This window comes from Ambystoma mexicanum, chromosome 1p (genome assembly GCF_040938575.1).
Source record: "Ambystoma mexicanum isolate Mex_15411 chromosome 1p, UKY_AmexF1_1, whole genome shotgun sequence".
NCBI classification, from domain to species: Eukaryota; Metazoa; Chordata; class Amphibia; order Caudata; family Ambystomatidae; genus Ambystoma; species Ambystoma mexicanum.
Genome location: NC_090921.1, coordinates 23677548 through 23692791, shown reverse-complemented (window position 1 = coordinate 23692791; position 15244 = coordinate 23677548). Strand labels below are relative to the sequence as shown.

Below are 15244 nucleotides of genomic sequence, written 5' to 3'. Positions count from 1 at the left end.
AGCACCACACCTATGATTCTCTCTGTCTTGTGCGGCAGAACCACTGGAGCCTACAATTGGTTGGCAGAGTAGTAAATAAAGTAAAGAGAATATGCCAAAGGCAGAGACATGCAAGCATAAGACGTGGCTCCGCTAACAAAGTGTTTAGGTAGTACCATTATGCAAGTGCCTAACAAACACCTGTCTTATGCCAGGCAAAAGCCAAAACTGGAACAATTCGGTTAACATTGTAGTATTTATTTTTACGTGTATACTATTTACACATATACACTTGTATGTTTCTTCTTTTTTTCCAATTCTTCCAGTTTCTCAAATTTACTTAGTTACAGTTTTTCCTCAAGAATGCTTGCGTTGATGTTCATTAAGATGGCTTTTCCAAACAAAGCTTTTTTCACATTTGCTGCATTTGTACGGTCTCTCACCAGTGTGTATTCTTGTGTGTCCATCCAGGTAATCTTTGCGGCTGAATCTTTTGGGGCAGAAAGTGCAGATATAGGGTTTTTCACTTGAATGTGTCCTATAGTGTGTAATGAGATGACTCTTCTGGAAAAAGCTCTTCTCACATTCACTACAGGCATGTGGCCTTTCTCTTGAATTTGTTCTCATTGGTCTAGAAAAATCTCCCTTCAGACAGTAGCTCTTATCACCTTCATTACACGGGTAGGTCCTCCTATTTTGCTGTGTGATTCGAACATTGTTAGGGAACAGTGAACTACTTAGGTTACTCTCAAATTCACTGTATTGGTCCGACCTTGCCAGTTTGGTGCCTCCATGGTGTACATTGAAATGTACAGGATTGCTGAAGCTATCATCACAATAAGCAGCTTTCTCTCCTCCGAGGTCTTGATAATAGCCTGGCCACATCATACTTCGTGAGTGTGCTTCCTTGTTGTAGCTCTGTAGAGCCGATTCATTGGTTCTCCCTTGAGAAGCGTGGCATGATGGAGTTTTTTCCAACAATTTGGCACACTCAGGAGTGTTGTTTTTTCTATTCATGCTTTCATGGCCTGTTGGATTAAAACGAGAGACAGTCACTAAACTTCTCAGCATCAGGCAATAGCTAGTGTATTTCATAATATCTTCAGAACAATCATTCTGCATATCGCTGCTGTGCACACATTTAATCTGCAAATGTTCGGAAAAAACAAGACCAACAAATTAATGCTATATTGAGAGGATGCGTTCATAATTCAAGTGAAACTTTCAAAACGGTTTTGATGACATTTATTTAAAACATATATATAAAAAGTGCATTTTCAGTATCGGATTAGAGTATACATTGATGTTCCTTATGGAAACATTTTCAGGAGCAATATATATATTTTACAAGCTGTGTTGGTGAGTTTGACATCTTTTAATGAAATCCATGGTAGGTGCCCACTGTAAGGAACTCATGGTGGCAACAGTAAAGACAGACAAGTGATCACAGTTCAAGGGTGTTTATTGAACTTTATAATGGGTAAAAAAACGCCTAATCTAATCCTAAATCTAAAGATGGGGGCAAGCTACAACCATCAAATATTAATAAGGCAGTCCTAGTGGCGTCTTGTCAAAATAAAAAGGGCCTATACTAAAAAACCTATTGCCAATCCTTACCACTAAGTAACAAAAAGAGTGTGGGACAATGTTCACCAGAAAACAAAGAATTGGACACAAAATTATAAGTCAGGATGGTATGGCGGGGTCACGATTCCCCACGTTTTTAGCCCAGGACAAGGCGGGACTCCTGAGCACAGCACACTCCTGGGCCTCTACAGCACAAGTTTCACAAGTCTATTTCACGATTTGAGAACGTTCAAGGGCCAAGTCTCTTTCTTCAAAGTCTCTTGCCTTAGAAGGCCTGCTGGATCAAAACAACAAACAAACAAAAGTTCATTCAGTGGTCTTGCACCTCTGGGCAATTGCTCTTCGCTCCTAGGACCTCCCTCCGCTGGGCTCGGATCCTCTTTGCAAAATGGGCCTTCCTCCGTCGGGTTCACTACGGCCTTTCTTTAACACAGTTCATGAATTTCTAACACAGTTCATGATTTGCTCATTTTCATCAGAAAGCAGGGTTCCTTTTCCGTAGCTTTCTCTCGGCGATGGGTCAGAGACTTTTGATTGTACAAGGGATTTGATGTGACCCTTGTAGGGCCACTCTGACATCTCACGCTGCCCTTTCCTAGGGCTTTCTGGTACTTGCAGTTTCAACACACAAAGTGGGCCAGCGAGAGTCCTTCGACTGAGCACTCCAGTGGCACCTGACCACTCTGCAGCTGGCCCTTGTCTGGGCTTTTCCCAAAAGTTCAAACACACACACACAAGTTCTTTCTTCTCATGTTCCTTGCATTCATATAATGTTGCCACATGCAACATTGGCCTCAGCACAGTTCGGTCTGCTATCAGCTTCCTCCGACTCACCGGCTGTGTTGAACCCGCTGGCTTGTCTTGCTTCTGGAGTCATGGGACGGTGCAACGGTAGCCAGCGTGCCTCCCCACCTGTTATTAATGCGGGAGGCCCCCGTGCACCATTGACATCTGTTCCTCCACACGCCAGCTGTAACTCCCGGTCTTATGAATTCCCTTTCAGAGGGCCTCATTACGAACCTGGAGTTAACCATGGCGCTATTAGCGCCATGTTTGACGCCGGTATTTTACCAACTCCGCCATGGTGAATGGCGGAATTACCGCCCCATTCCAAGGTTGGCGGGGCGGTAATTCCCCATTCACCATTGGCCCTTCCCCATTCCCATTTTTGCCCCCATAGGGCTCAATGGGAATGGGGAAGGCGGTAATTACGGTACCACAAATTGCGGTACTGTAATTACCTCGAAAGTCCCTTTGCGGGTTCCTTCCTTAACGGCTGGTAAAACCAGCCGTTAAGGTCGGGACCCGCAAAGGGACCTCGTAATTAGGCGGTAAGGGTTTAACGGCGCCGACACTTTTTACAGCGCCATTAACCCCTTACCGCCTGGGTCGTAATGAGGCCCAGAGACTTTGCGGGTCTCATGTGAAAAGGGCAAGGGCAGTTCTCCCTTTGTCATCCCTCCAGGTCTTGCCGCCTTTCTCCTCAGTTTGAACTGCCAGTCCGGTACAGCGGTGTCCTCGTGTGTTCGGTCTTGCTTGTAGTGTGCTCTCGTGCTCCGCCTTTTATCTCTGTGGGAAAGGTAAATGGCCGTCACGTGTGCTTGGTTATTGTTAATTGCCCGACTCTACCTGACCCGTGTATGTGGACATGTCAGGTAAACGTCTCTGGTGTTAGTCCATTGGGGGTCATTCCGAGGTTGGAGGTAAGGGTTAACGGTCACCGTTAATGGCAACGGTGACCGTTAACACTTACCACCATATTCCGAGTTCCCTTTTGCGGGTTGGCATTTAACGCCTGCTTTTAGCAGGCGTTAAAAATCCAACCCGCAAAGGGACCTTGGAGTAAATTATGGCACTATAATTTACGGTGCCGTAATTTACTCCTTCCCCATTCCCATTGAGCCCTATGGGGGCAGGAATGGGGATGGGGAACCGGTATGGTGAATGGGGAATTACCGGTCCCTCCAACCTTGGAATGGACCGGTAATTACTCCATTCACCATGCCGGATTTCCATGGAGTAAATAGCTCCATGGTTGCTTACCATGGTACTATTTACTCCATGGATAGCGCCAGCCTCGGAATGAGGCCCATTGTCTGTTACGGTGTAAGAATGTGTTCGTGTCGGAAAGGAGGGGGGGGCTTCTAAATGTCCTACAGGATAAGATGGGGAAAAGGTGTTACAAGGAGGATGGGGTTAGCATGTCTCACCCATCAGTGCCCCACTTTCACTCCCTGAAGGCCTATCATCCAGGTGATCCTCCAGCACTGGTCCACCCCCAGGAACTGGATCCAACAGCGATGGCCGTGTCCTGGCCACCTGGATGACTGATCCCTGGGGACTAGCGGTTAAGACACCTTCAGGTTTTCCACAATTACTAAGGTGTCTAATGTATTCTAATCAGGTGGTTTCTTATAGAATGTTCTTTGGGTTTTAAGATGGGAGGGACTTGCGCAGGGACAGTACGTGATTAGGTATTTGGGAATTACAGGTTCTTCATGCTCATAAGAAGAAGAAGAAGAAAACTGCGTCCCTCCCAGGTGAGTCACAACTTGACCCTGACAGCATCTCCTCCCATGTGATCCTCTCTCATAATACCACCCCAAGAGTGAGGATCAGGTAGCGTCTGCCTTTCCCTGACCACATGGGAGGAGACTTTAGGCTAGGGATCAGTGATGACCCACAGTGGGCTCAGTGGGGTAAGAGGAGAGAGGGGGATAGAAATGGAAGGGGTGAATTCTGCGTTCTCCCAAAGTAATCATCACTGGTCCCATGGAGGGTTTCCCTCCCCATGAGATCCACTTGCTGAGTACCAACCCAGGAGGACTATCGGGTAGCGACCTCACCTCCCTGGCATCACGGGTGCAGTGACCATACCCTGGGATTCATCACAGGATATACAATCCATGATTCCGCAAGCATGGAGTTAGTACAGACACGGTTTTATCAAGAGTATAACAAGGTGTTCGTTCCTCACCTGTGGGGCTGCTGGTGATATCCATTGCTTGGCTGCCACGATGCTCCATGTCATAAACCTCGTTTTCATCTTTTATGTGGAGCGAAACCACCTCATACTCTGCTGTGTACAATAAAAGAACATAATCTGAGCATGATGGTAAACCGTAAGCATACGAATCTGTAAGCAGCATACTGATGGAGATGATAAGCATGATAGCAATGGCCATTTCAATGTGTCGGCATTGACTGGTAGGGCAGCCGCTCACTGTACACAGCTCTACCAAGGAGCCGTAGGGCTTTGTGAGCAGACAAGTAATGAATGCGTGAGAATAAAAAACATGATGCTCACACTATCAATGTCACCTGTCGTGGCGACCTACTGCCCCAATCGATCCCTTCGATCAACTGGGAAAGGTCTGCTGGTGCTTCTCGTATCCAGGTCTGACACCTGGGGTGGCAGACATTTTTCCAATTGTGGACCACGCACCTGGAATTTGCTGTCACTTGACTTGCGCATTATTGACTCTTTACCCATTTTCAGAAACAAAATTGAAAACCTATCTCTTTATCTAAAAATCTTTGTTTGTTTTTTTGTAACAGCCTCTGCCATCACTTTCTATCACCTGCGCCCAGATTCAGATTCTGCTGGGCTCTATGTGATAAGGCACAAAATCAGAATCAAGTACGGTTTCCACCTTCACATCTTTGAAAACAACCTTCACAGCCCTCAACAGGCTCCTTCATGCCCTCTACACAGCACAGAATCAATGACACCATATGTTGTAAGATGATGTGAGAGCCATGGTTGGGTTTTAATTTGAGGGACAGAGCAGACTTATTGTGACATCAGGAAAACGTAGATTACCATTGTCATGCAGAGTCCGAAAGCACAAGAAAAAATGTATCTATAGTTCAGTTTCCTTGTACCGTGTTAGTCAATGGTTGACTAGAATGTTGCTCAAAAAGAAAATGTGTCAATACTGTAAGGGGATAGTAGTAAGACTCTGACATGGAGGGGTCATGGTGGATGGCATAAACCTTTAAATATATTACAAAATGAAAAGAAAAGTCTATCTTACCTCAACTCTAAGAGGGGGTTCCCTGCCTCCACTGAAATAACTAATGCCACCGTCGGGATGTGAAAAGCAAAAAGTCTCAGTGTCCAATGTCAGAATCCTAGCTCTGTCCCTCACACTCTAAGTTACAATAAATAAAAAGGAGGTCTTTCTGGCCCAGAGATATGACTCTTCCGCAGGACAAAAATACAGTTCAGGGTTTATTGGTTCCATTAAGGGGTGGGGGAATGTCTCCCTTCCCCAGCCTTCTTCAGGCTGGCAACATAGTTCAACAATTGGTGGTGAAAAATCTCTGTTCTGCAATTAGCCCTGCTCAGGCTTCTTCTCTGTCTCTGGGGTTCCCGAACCTTGGATTAGCAAGCCAGGTTCTTTTCTCACCAGGCACTATGACAAAGAAGAGATTTCTTTAAACTGTGGTAGGTCCCCGACTCTGGATGGCAGACCAGTCTTCCTTTTACCAAGTACTGTGACGAAGTACTGTTTCTTCAGCTGAGCGTGGAGAGCGGTCGCCGGTGGCCCGAGGGGAACAGCAGGCCTGGGAAGCCCTGCCTGGGCCTCCGTGAGTGATTTTGAAAAAAATATTGTATAATTGCTTTCGCGCTCTGAGCGCGGTGTTTGGCCTGCTCCTGCTCCCCCCTCCCACTTCCTGGTCCTCCTCTCCCTCCCCGCCTCCCTGCCCGCCCACCCCCCCTCTGATTGGCTGTGTGCCTGCTTCCCCTCTGGCCTACTCGACGGCCGTTCCCCCCGCTCGCTTCTTTCTTCAGCTGAGCGTGGAGAGCGGTCGCCGGTGGCCCGAGGGGAACAGCAGGCCTGGGAAGCCCTGCCTGGGCCTCCGTGAGTGATTTTGAAAAAAATATTGTATAATTGCTTTCGCGCTCTGAGCGCGGTGTTTGGCCTGCTCCTGCTCCCCCCTCCCACTTCCTGGTCCTCCTCTCCCGCCCCGCCTCCCTGCCCGCCCACACCCCCCTTCCTCTCCCTCTGCCTATAACCTCCCCCCTCCTGGGCAGCCCTCCGCCCGGCAGCCCCCGCGGCTAAGGGCCCCAGGCCAAGGGCTACTCCTACAGTGCGGCTCCCTGTGTGTCTGCAGGTGTCCGCAGGGGATGCCAGGCGCCAGTTCCACCTGTTCTCCGTTCCCCGGCCCACCCCTCCTACTCCTGGCTACATCCGCATGGGGCCTTGCCTCACTGTATTCACAGCTGAGGTAAACTAGGGTGTTTTTCTCCCCTCGCAGGATTCTCAAACTTAGGTGGCCCGGTACCTAATACGCTTTACTGTTTGTTTGCTTTAATTGTGGTAACTTGTGCTTGCCGCTCACTTCCTGTCTGCGTGCTCTCGTTTCGTCTGTCTCCCCCCCCTCCCTCCTACTCCATGGTGCTCTCTGTCTCGCCTATCTTCTCTAACTGCTTCTCCATTGACTATCCTGCTCTCCTCACTAAATCTGGTAGGAAAAAGTTTAAAAAGGACATCCTGGTCTCCAACCCAGGCCTCCCTATCGCTGACACCTACACTAGTGCCTGCTCTAAGGAAACTCACTGACATCCTCTTTTTCGTGCCTTCGCCTGACCTATGGACCCTTCATATGGTCTCTGTGCTCTCTCCTTTCTCCTCCTCTCTCATTAATGGTGGCACCCGTTGGGATGTCCTCTTGGCCCCCTTCCGCTCCTCTAAGGCCATCATTAATGTCTACGCTAATGGGACCATCTTGGTCCAAGGCCCTCAGGCCAACCTTCACCTCTTTGATAGACGCTTCCCACGCCTCATCAACTTCCTTTCCTCTCCCGCTGTCCCCCCTCCTCTGTCCTTGGCTACCTTGCCTCTACCCTCCCTCCCTGCCCCCTCTCGTGCTCCTTCGTCACCTCCTTCTTCAACACCTTCGCAGGGCGGACCTCTGATCTGTACCCCCCCCGGAAGTTCTTCAAGGATGGCAACCTTCTCCACATTGCCACTCTAAATTCTCGCTCTGCCATCAAGCACTCCTCTGATATCTGTCACCTTCTTGAGGAACTGGACCTCGACGTCCTCTGTCTCACTGAGACATGGTTCACAGCCAGCTCTGCCACCAGCTTTGACACACTCCTACCTGACGGTTACAAGATCCTCTCCATGCCCAGGCCTAACCGTGCAGGGGGTGGTGTTGCCCTTATCTTCCCTGAGTCACTCCCACGCAGACCTACTCCTCTTTTGAATGTCTTGTCTGCCGACTCTCTCTCTCTCCTAGCCATTCCCTTACCGTGGCTACTATCTATCGGCCACCTGGTCAAATTTCCTCCTTCCTCTGTGAGTGGGCTGACCTCTCCAACTCACTCCTGTCCTCAACCACTCAACTCCTCTTTCTTGGCGACTTCAACATCCACCTTGATGCCTCCAGTCCCCCCACTGGTCTCTTTCGTGACCTCTGCGACTCTCTCTCACTCTCTATTCTCCCGTCTGGGCCTACTCACTCTGCTGGGCACACTCTTGATGCTCTGATCTCTTCTGACCTACCCCTCTCCGTCCCTCTCTCCACTCCTCTCTCCTGGAGTGATCACTTTCTCCTATCCTCCCACCTCACCCTCCCTACCCCACAGGCAAAGCCACCCTCTTCACTGCCACCCACCTTCTCGGTCATCCGACCCATGAAGCGTGTGTCAGTTGAGGCTTTCGCTGCTACCTTCTCGCCCCCCCCTGCCCCTTCGGCTGACTCCCACCCTGACACAGCCCTCTCTATGCTCCACTCTGCTATATCTGCTACTCTTGATATCCTTGCCCCTGTCATGAGAATCCGCCTGAAGCCCAAGGCCAAATGTAACTCCTGGTATGACTCGGATCTCGTCACCCTAAAACGCAAGTGCAGGGTTGCAGAGAGGAAATGGCGTGTTTCATGTTCATCCTCTGACAAACTGGCCTGCCGCCTGCTCCAAAGGCAGTACCGGCTCTCCGTTCTCACCAAGAAGAGAGCCCTTATCCAAGCCCGCATCTCTGCGGCATCTAACAACTCCGCCAAACTCTTTAAAATCTGCAAGGAGCTGGCCAACCCTGTTGCAGTCTCTACCTCTCCTGTCCCCTCCCAGGCCCTCTGCACTGCACTGGCCTCTCACTTCATCTCTAAAACTCAGGACATCCTGTCCTCGCTCTCCTCCTTTCACCCCCCTCCCTCCCTTCCCGGCTCTTCCTCTGGCCCTTCTGCAGTCACCCCTCCTCCCTCTTTCTCTGCCTTTCCACTTTTCTCTGCTGACGAGGTTTCCAGACAAGTCCGATCTATGAAAGTCTCGTCTAAACAGGTTCACCCCTGTTCCTCCAAAACTATCAAGGACCACATCGACTCCCTGGCTCCTGCCCTGGCTGACTTTTGCAACCACTCCTTCGCCTCTGGAGTTTTCCCTTCCCCCCTCAAGCACTCCCTTGTGCACCCTCTTCTCAAGAAACCCTCTTCCGACCCTTCCTGCCCGGCTAACTATCGCCCTATCTCCATCACTCCCTTCCTGGGCAAGCTCCTGGAGAAACTGGCCATCTCCCAGCTTAACCTCCATGCTGAATCTGTTGGTAGTCTTCATGACCATCAAACTGGCTTCAGAGCTGCCAGAAGCACGGAAACTGCTCTCCTGAACATCCGTGAAGACCTGCTCTTGAACCTTGATTCCAACACTCCGTGTGTTCTCATTCTGCTTGATCTCTCCTCTGCCTTTGACACTGTCAATCATGCCATCCTGCTCAACCGTCTCCGTGAAAACCTGGGTATCACTGGTCAGGCTCTGGCGTGGCTGACCTCTTTCCTTTCAAATCGACCCTCCCAGGTCCAACTGGGGTCCTTCCTCTCCGACATCTTTTTCTCCACCTGTGGTGTCCCCCAGGGATCTAATCTCGCTCCCTGGCTGTTCAACCTGTATCTGGCACCCCTTGCCCACCGCATCGCCGCTCTCTGCCCTAATTTCCAGTGCTATGCGGACGATACCCAGCTCATTTTCAGGCTACCCTCAGCCTCCCCCTCTCCTTCCCTCATCTCTGACTGTCTGTCTGCTATCCAGGAATGGTGTTCCGCCAATGACCTCTGCCTTAATGCCAGTAAGACTGAGATTCTACTCATCGGTACACCCACTCCCTCCTTCCCTGCAGCTCTCTGTCCTGCCTCCCTTGGCCCCCTCCCTGCAAGGCAAAAAACCTTGGGGTCATCTTCGACTCCACACTCTCCTTCTCTCCTCAGATTTCTGACGTCGCTAAGAAGTCACACTACCAGCTGCACCTCCTCAGAGGTATTCTTCCCTTCCTTTCCTTCCCCCAGAAGCTCACTGTCTCCCGAGCCCTGGTTCTCTCGAAGCTGGATTACTGTAACAGCCTCTATCTTAATCTGCCTGCCTCCACTCTCCGCCCTCTGCAACTCATCCAGAACAGAACTGCGAGACTTGTCCTTGGCCTCAAGCCCAGGGACCGTATCTCTCCAGGACTGAAATCTCTACACTGGCTCCAAGTGGCTGCGAGGATAAAGTTCAAAACCCTCTGCATTGTCCACAAGGCCTTCTGGGGCCTGGGTCCTAAATACCTTCAACTCTCTCTTCCCAAATATCTTCCTTCCCGAGCCCTTTGCTCATCCGCCTCCAACTCCCTCAGGGTCAGCCGCTTCTCGAAGCAACGAGCTGGGGGTAGATCTCTCTCCGCGGAAGGGGCCTCCCTCTGGAACAGCCTTCCTGCCTCCCTGAAACTTGAGGAGAACCATCTCCGGTTCCGGAAGCACCTCAAAACCTTCCTCTTTGCTTCTGCTTTCTCTCTCCCTCTCCCCTGCTGAACAGCTAATAGTCCTCACTGAAACTGCACTGATTCTGCAACTGGACCACTCTTAACGGCCTCGGTCCTGGGCCCAGCCACTCTCCACTTGCACTGATGCCTTGGAACCCCTCTGCACTGCGGGACTGTCTCTGTATCCCTACAGCCCCCCCCCCTTTCCCATCACTTGTTCTGCACCTACCTTGCACTTGCCACCAGCTGGCCCTATTTATTTATTACTTTACGCCACTTACCTTGTACTGCACTTCCCCCCTCCCCTTCCCCTTGCACTTTTTCCCCCTCCCCCACCCCTGCACTTGCGCGATCTGAATGACACCTGGCCTAGTAGGATCGTTGTCTGTCTCCCCTTGTTCCTCCCCTCCCTGCCTCGTTGCGCCTTGAAACACCTGTGTATAGGCGCGTTACAAATGCCATATCATATCATATCATATCAAGAAGAGTGGCTTGGATGCTCCTCCAAGCTGTGGTGGGTCCCTGACCCGGTTGGCAGACCTGGTTTCCTCCTTCCTCAGATCTCCTAGTTTCAAACACAGACTTGGTTCACTCGTCTGCCAAGTTCTGTGTTCCTTTGTATTGTTCTCAGTTCTTTTTTATGGTCCATTGATGTCACACACAGGGCCTCATTACACGGACGGCGGTGAACCAAGGTGCTATTAGCACCTTGGTCCATGCCGGTAAAATACCAGCACCGCCTTGGTGGAAAGGGGAATTACCACCCTATTCCAAGGTTGGTGGGGCGGTAATTCCCCCTTCCCCCATTGCCCTTCCCCATTCCCATTTTTGCCCCATAGGGCATAATGGGAATGGGCAAGGTGCTAATTACGGCACCGCAAATTGCGGTACCGTAATTAGCTCTCTGGTCCCTTTGCGGGTTGGTTTTTAACGACTGCAAAAAGCAGGTGTTAAATTCTCCAACCCGCAAAGGGACCTCGTAGTAAGGCGGTAAGGGTTAACGGTCACCGGTATCATTAACCGTGACCGTTAACCCTTACCGCCATCCGTGTAATGAGGCCCACAGACTTGCTTTACTCCCCTGTACTGTCTTCACATGTATCACTCTCACAGTTTTCTGTATGATGTCTTGATTTCACATACAGACTTGGTTCACTCACTGTGAGAAACTTGACCGTGTCTTCCTGACTAGTCCTCAGGGATCGGTCATCCAGGTGGTCAGGACAGGACCATCGCTATTGGATCAAGTTCCTGGGGGTGGACCAGTGAGGGAGGATCACCTGGATGGGAGGGTGTCTCCGGGGAGTGGAAGTGGGACACCGACAGATAAGACGCAGTATCCCCCTTCTTAAAATATCTTTTCCCCATCCTACCCTGTAGGAAATTCAAACACTCTACCTCCCCCTTTTCTGGCTCTAACACTTTCACACATCACGAAAGTCAACGGACCAACACCAGAGCCGTTTACCTGACGTGTCCCAATACAAGGGTCTGGCAAAATCAGGAAATTGACGGGAATCACACACACCTGACGGCCCTTTCCCTTCCCCACAGGGATAAAAGGTGGAGCACAAGAGCACCATATCAGCAAGGCAGACTGCACAACGAGACAGCTATCCAGGCACGGTAGTTCAAGAGGAGGAGAAAGACGGCACAAACCGAGAGGTTGACAAGGAGAGAAGCAACCAGCCCTTTCTGACCAAGGCCAGTGAAACCTCTGTAAGGAACTCATGGTGGCACAGTAAAGACAGAGGGCCTCATTCCGGGTTTGGAGCTAACCATGGAGTAATTAGCTCCATGGTTGCCTCCGAAACCGTCCCAAATCCGGCATGGTGAATGGAGTAATTACCAGTCCATTCCAGGGTTGGAGGGACCGGTAATTCCCCATTCACCTTTTGCCCTTCCCCATTTCCATTTCTGCCCCATAGGGCTCAATGGGAATGGGGAAGGAGGTAATTACGGCACCGTAAATTACGGTACTGTAATTACCTCCGAAGTAACTTTGTGGGTCCCGTATTTAACTCCTGCTAAAAGCCGGAGGTAAGGAAGGACCCGCAAAGGGACCTCGGAATACGGAGGTAAGGGATTACCGGCATCAGCACCCTTACCGGTGCCGGTAATTCCTTACCTCCAACCTCGGAATCACCCCCAGACACAAAAGATCACAGTTCAAGGGTGTTTATTAAACTGTATGCAGGTTGGAAAACGCGTAACATAAACTTAGACTTAAGATGGGAGCAAGCGTCGACCATGAAATGAAAATAAGGCAGTCGTAGTGGTGTTGTGTCAAATAAAAAGGGCCTATACTAAGAAACCTATTGCCAAACGTTACAACTAATACAAAAAAGGGTGTGGGATGGTTTCCAAGAAAAGAAAGAAGTGTTCACAAATAATATGTCAGGATGTGGTAGCCTGGGTCTCGCTTCCCCACGTCGTTTTAAACACAGGGTACGGTGGCATCTTAAAGCACAGCACAGTCTCGAGCTTCCCCAGCACGAGATGACAGTTCCACTTGCAGCTATCAGGATCGTCGATGGGTAAGTCTTGTTTCTCCTTCGAGGGCTTGACATATTAAAGTAATAAAAACAAAAGTTCCTTCAATAAAATGAAAGTTTGTTTCTTGGTTTCACTTAGGGTGACAATTCTTCACCTCTAGGTCCCCCCCTCTTCCAGGCACTGACCCTTGTTCCGTGTGGTGTTGGGTGATAGCTTTCCAACCCTTGGATCTCCCTCTTCTGGGCTTAGATCCCAAAACAGTCCTTATCGATATCAAGGCCTTTGGTGGTTGAGTCTCCTGTTTCCGAGGGCCTGATAGATTCACAAAACTACTAACAAACTGGGCCTCATTATGACTCCGGCGGTAGCTGTGCTGGTAAAAACAGCACACCTGCTGCCGGAGTCATTTATTTTCCAGCACCCGGCAATGGGGACTTACCGGGGCATTACAGCCCCGGTAATTCCCCAGTGCCGAGCGCCGGTCAAAATTACTCCTCATTCCCATTCCAGTCCCATTGGACTCGATGGGCATGGGGATGACGGTAGCACCGGCACCATTCATGAATGGTGCCGGTGCTACTGTCAAGAACTGTGAGCGGGTGCCGTTCCGCCTACCAGGTCAGACCTGGTGGCGGAAAAGAACCGCTCGCAGAACTCGGAGTATGCCGTTCTGGTATCAACGGTGCCGGTAGCTTACCGGCACCGTTGAAACCGGACCGGCATACTTATTATGAGGCCCAATGTTCTGGTCTTTAAATCTCTCACGTGATGGCTTCACCCCTGAGTCCCCTCTTCCGGGCGCAGACCCCTCTCGAATCTTTCAGCCTCCCTCATCCGAGTTCTGTGGAAGGAATCGTAAGACCGCGAACAATAGCCCAAGTGTGTTGCAGCAGATGTCAACCGTACACAGAGCGTGCCTATGCTGATGAGCAGGACAGAGGGATACGCCTGCTACCGTGGTACCGGCCTTGACTACCGATACGAAGAGAGCCAATCAGTTCATCACTGCTGTTGAGTCGAGGGGAGAACCGATAAAGAAACTGAACTGTGTTGAACAAAAGTAGCAAACGGCTGATTGCAGAATGTACAAAGAACTGTTGATGTAAGCCAGCTGCAGATGAGCCAGGCACCACGTGGGTGCTCACTCGAGAACTTCTGGGTGATTACCCGATTATTGAAACTACTATTACCAGAAAGCCTTGGGAAAGGCGAGAAGAGGGTCAAAGTGGTCATACGGAGGTCTAGTAAAATCCTCTGTACAGTCGAAAGCCTTTGACCGGCAGTTGATCGTGAATAAGGGAAGTGAACCCAACATTGTAAGAAAGTAAAAGGAATTGTGATACTGGCAAAGGTTGGCAAGAGTGAACCCGAAGGAGGGATGCAGATGAAAAGGCCGGAGTCTAAAGTCCCAAAGAACAGTGGGCCTCATTCCGAGTATGGCGGTAAGGGATACCGGTCACCGTTAACGAGGCCGGTGCCGGTAATCCCTTACCGCCACATTCCGAGTTCCCTTTGCGCCCTCGTCCTTAACGCCTGCTTTTAGCAGGCGTTAAGGACGAGGGCGCAAAGGGGCTTTTTAGCCAATAACGGTGACCGTAAAGTACGGTCACCGTTATTTGTAATTTCCCCATTCCCATTGAGTCCTATGGGGGCTCATTTGGGAATGGGGAAGAGCCCTGGGGAATGGGAAATTACCGCCCTGGTCAACTCGGAATAGGGCGGTAATTTCCCATTCCACCAGGGCGGTGCCGGTACGGGTCCGGTGCCGACCAAGGCGCTACTACCGCCATTGGTTAGCGCCGGACTCGGAATGAGGCCCAGTGTGTTGACAAGAGTGAACCCGGCAGAGGGTTGTCCACCTTGAACTGTTTTAAAAGAAATTAAGATTTGTGAAGGCCATAGAAGGGAGATCTAGGGGTGCAAAAGCATCACCCAATGTACAAGCAGAAAGGAACTTCTGTTATTATTTTGAATGCATCCGACCCTCGAAGGCAAGAGACTTTTTACAGAGCAAGAGACTTGGCCATCGAAGAGCCTGATAGCTGAAAACGGAACTGTCGTCTCATGCTGGGAAAACTCAAGCGTGTGCTGTGCTCAGGAGTCCCGCCTTGTCCTGTGCTCAAAACGTGGAGAAGGGAGGCCACGACTACCGCATCTTGACTTATTATTTGTGAACACTTCTTTATTTCTTGTGAGCCCTATCCCACATTCTTTTGTATTTAGTGTAAGGATTGGCAATTGCTTTTTTTTAGTATAGGCCTTTCTATTTGACAAGATACCACTAGGACTGCCTTATTTTTGATTTGATGGTCGTAGCGTGCTCCAATCTTAGATTTAGGTTTAGATTAGGCTTTTTTCCACACTACCTATACAGTTTAATAAACACCCTTAAACTGTGATCACTTGTGTCTGTCTATTCTGGATAGCATGCCTTCCTT

The 15244-nt window shown here is 50.1% G+C and overlaps 1 protein-coding gene across 2 annotated transcripts in view; it reads right to left on the bottom strand.

The window, feature by feature from the left end:
- Positions 1 to 221: 221 nt before the first annotated feature.
- LOC138564366 (zinc finger protein 583-like) overlaps positions 222 to 15244 on the bottom strand; it is a 146440-nt gene continuing 131417 nt past the window's right edge. Inside the window, exons 6-7 of one of the 2 annotated variants that reach the window (XM_069642904.1) lie at positions 4544 to 4645; positions 222 to 1007 (exon numbers count right to left, since the gene is read on the bottom strand). In XM_069642904.1, the coding sequence (XP_069499005.1) occupies positions 337 to 1007; positions 4544 to 4645 (773 nt within the window). In that variant the 3' untranslated portion in view covers positions 222 to 336. The remainder of the gene's footprint in view (positions 1008 to 4543; positions 4646 to 15244) is intronic. The other variant, XM_069642905.1, reaches the window with a different exon arrangement.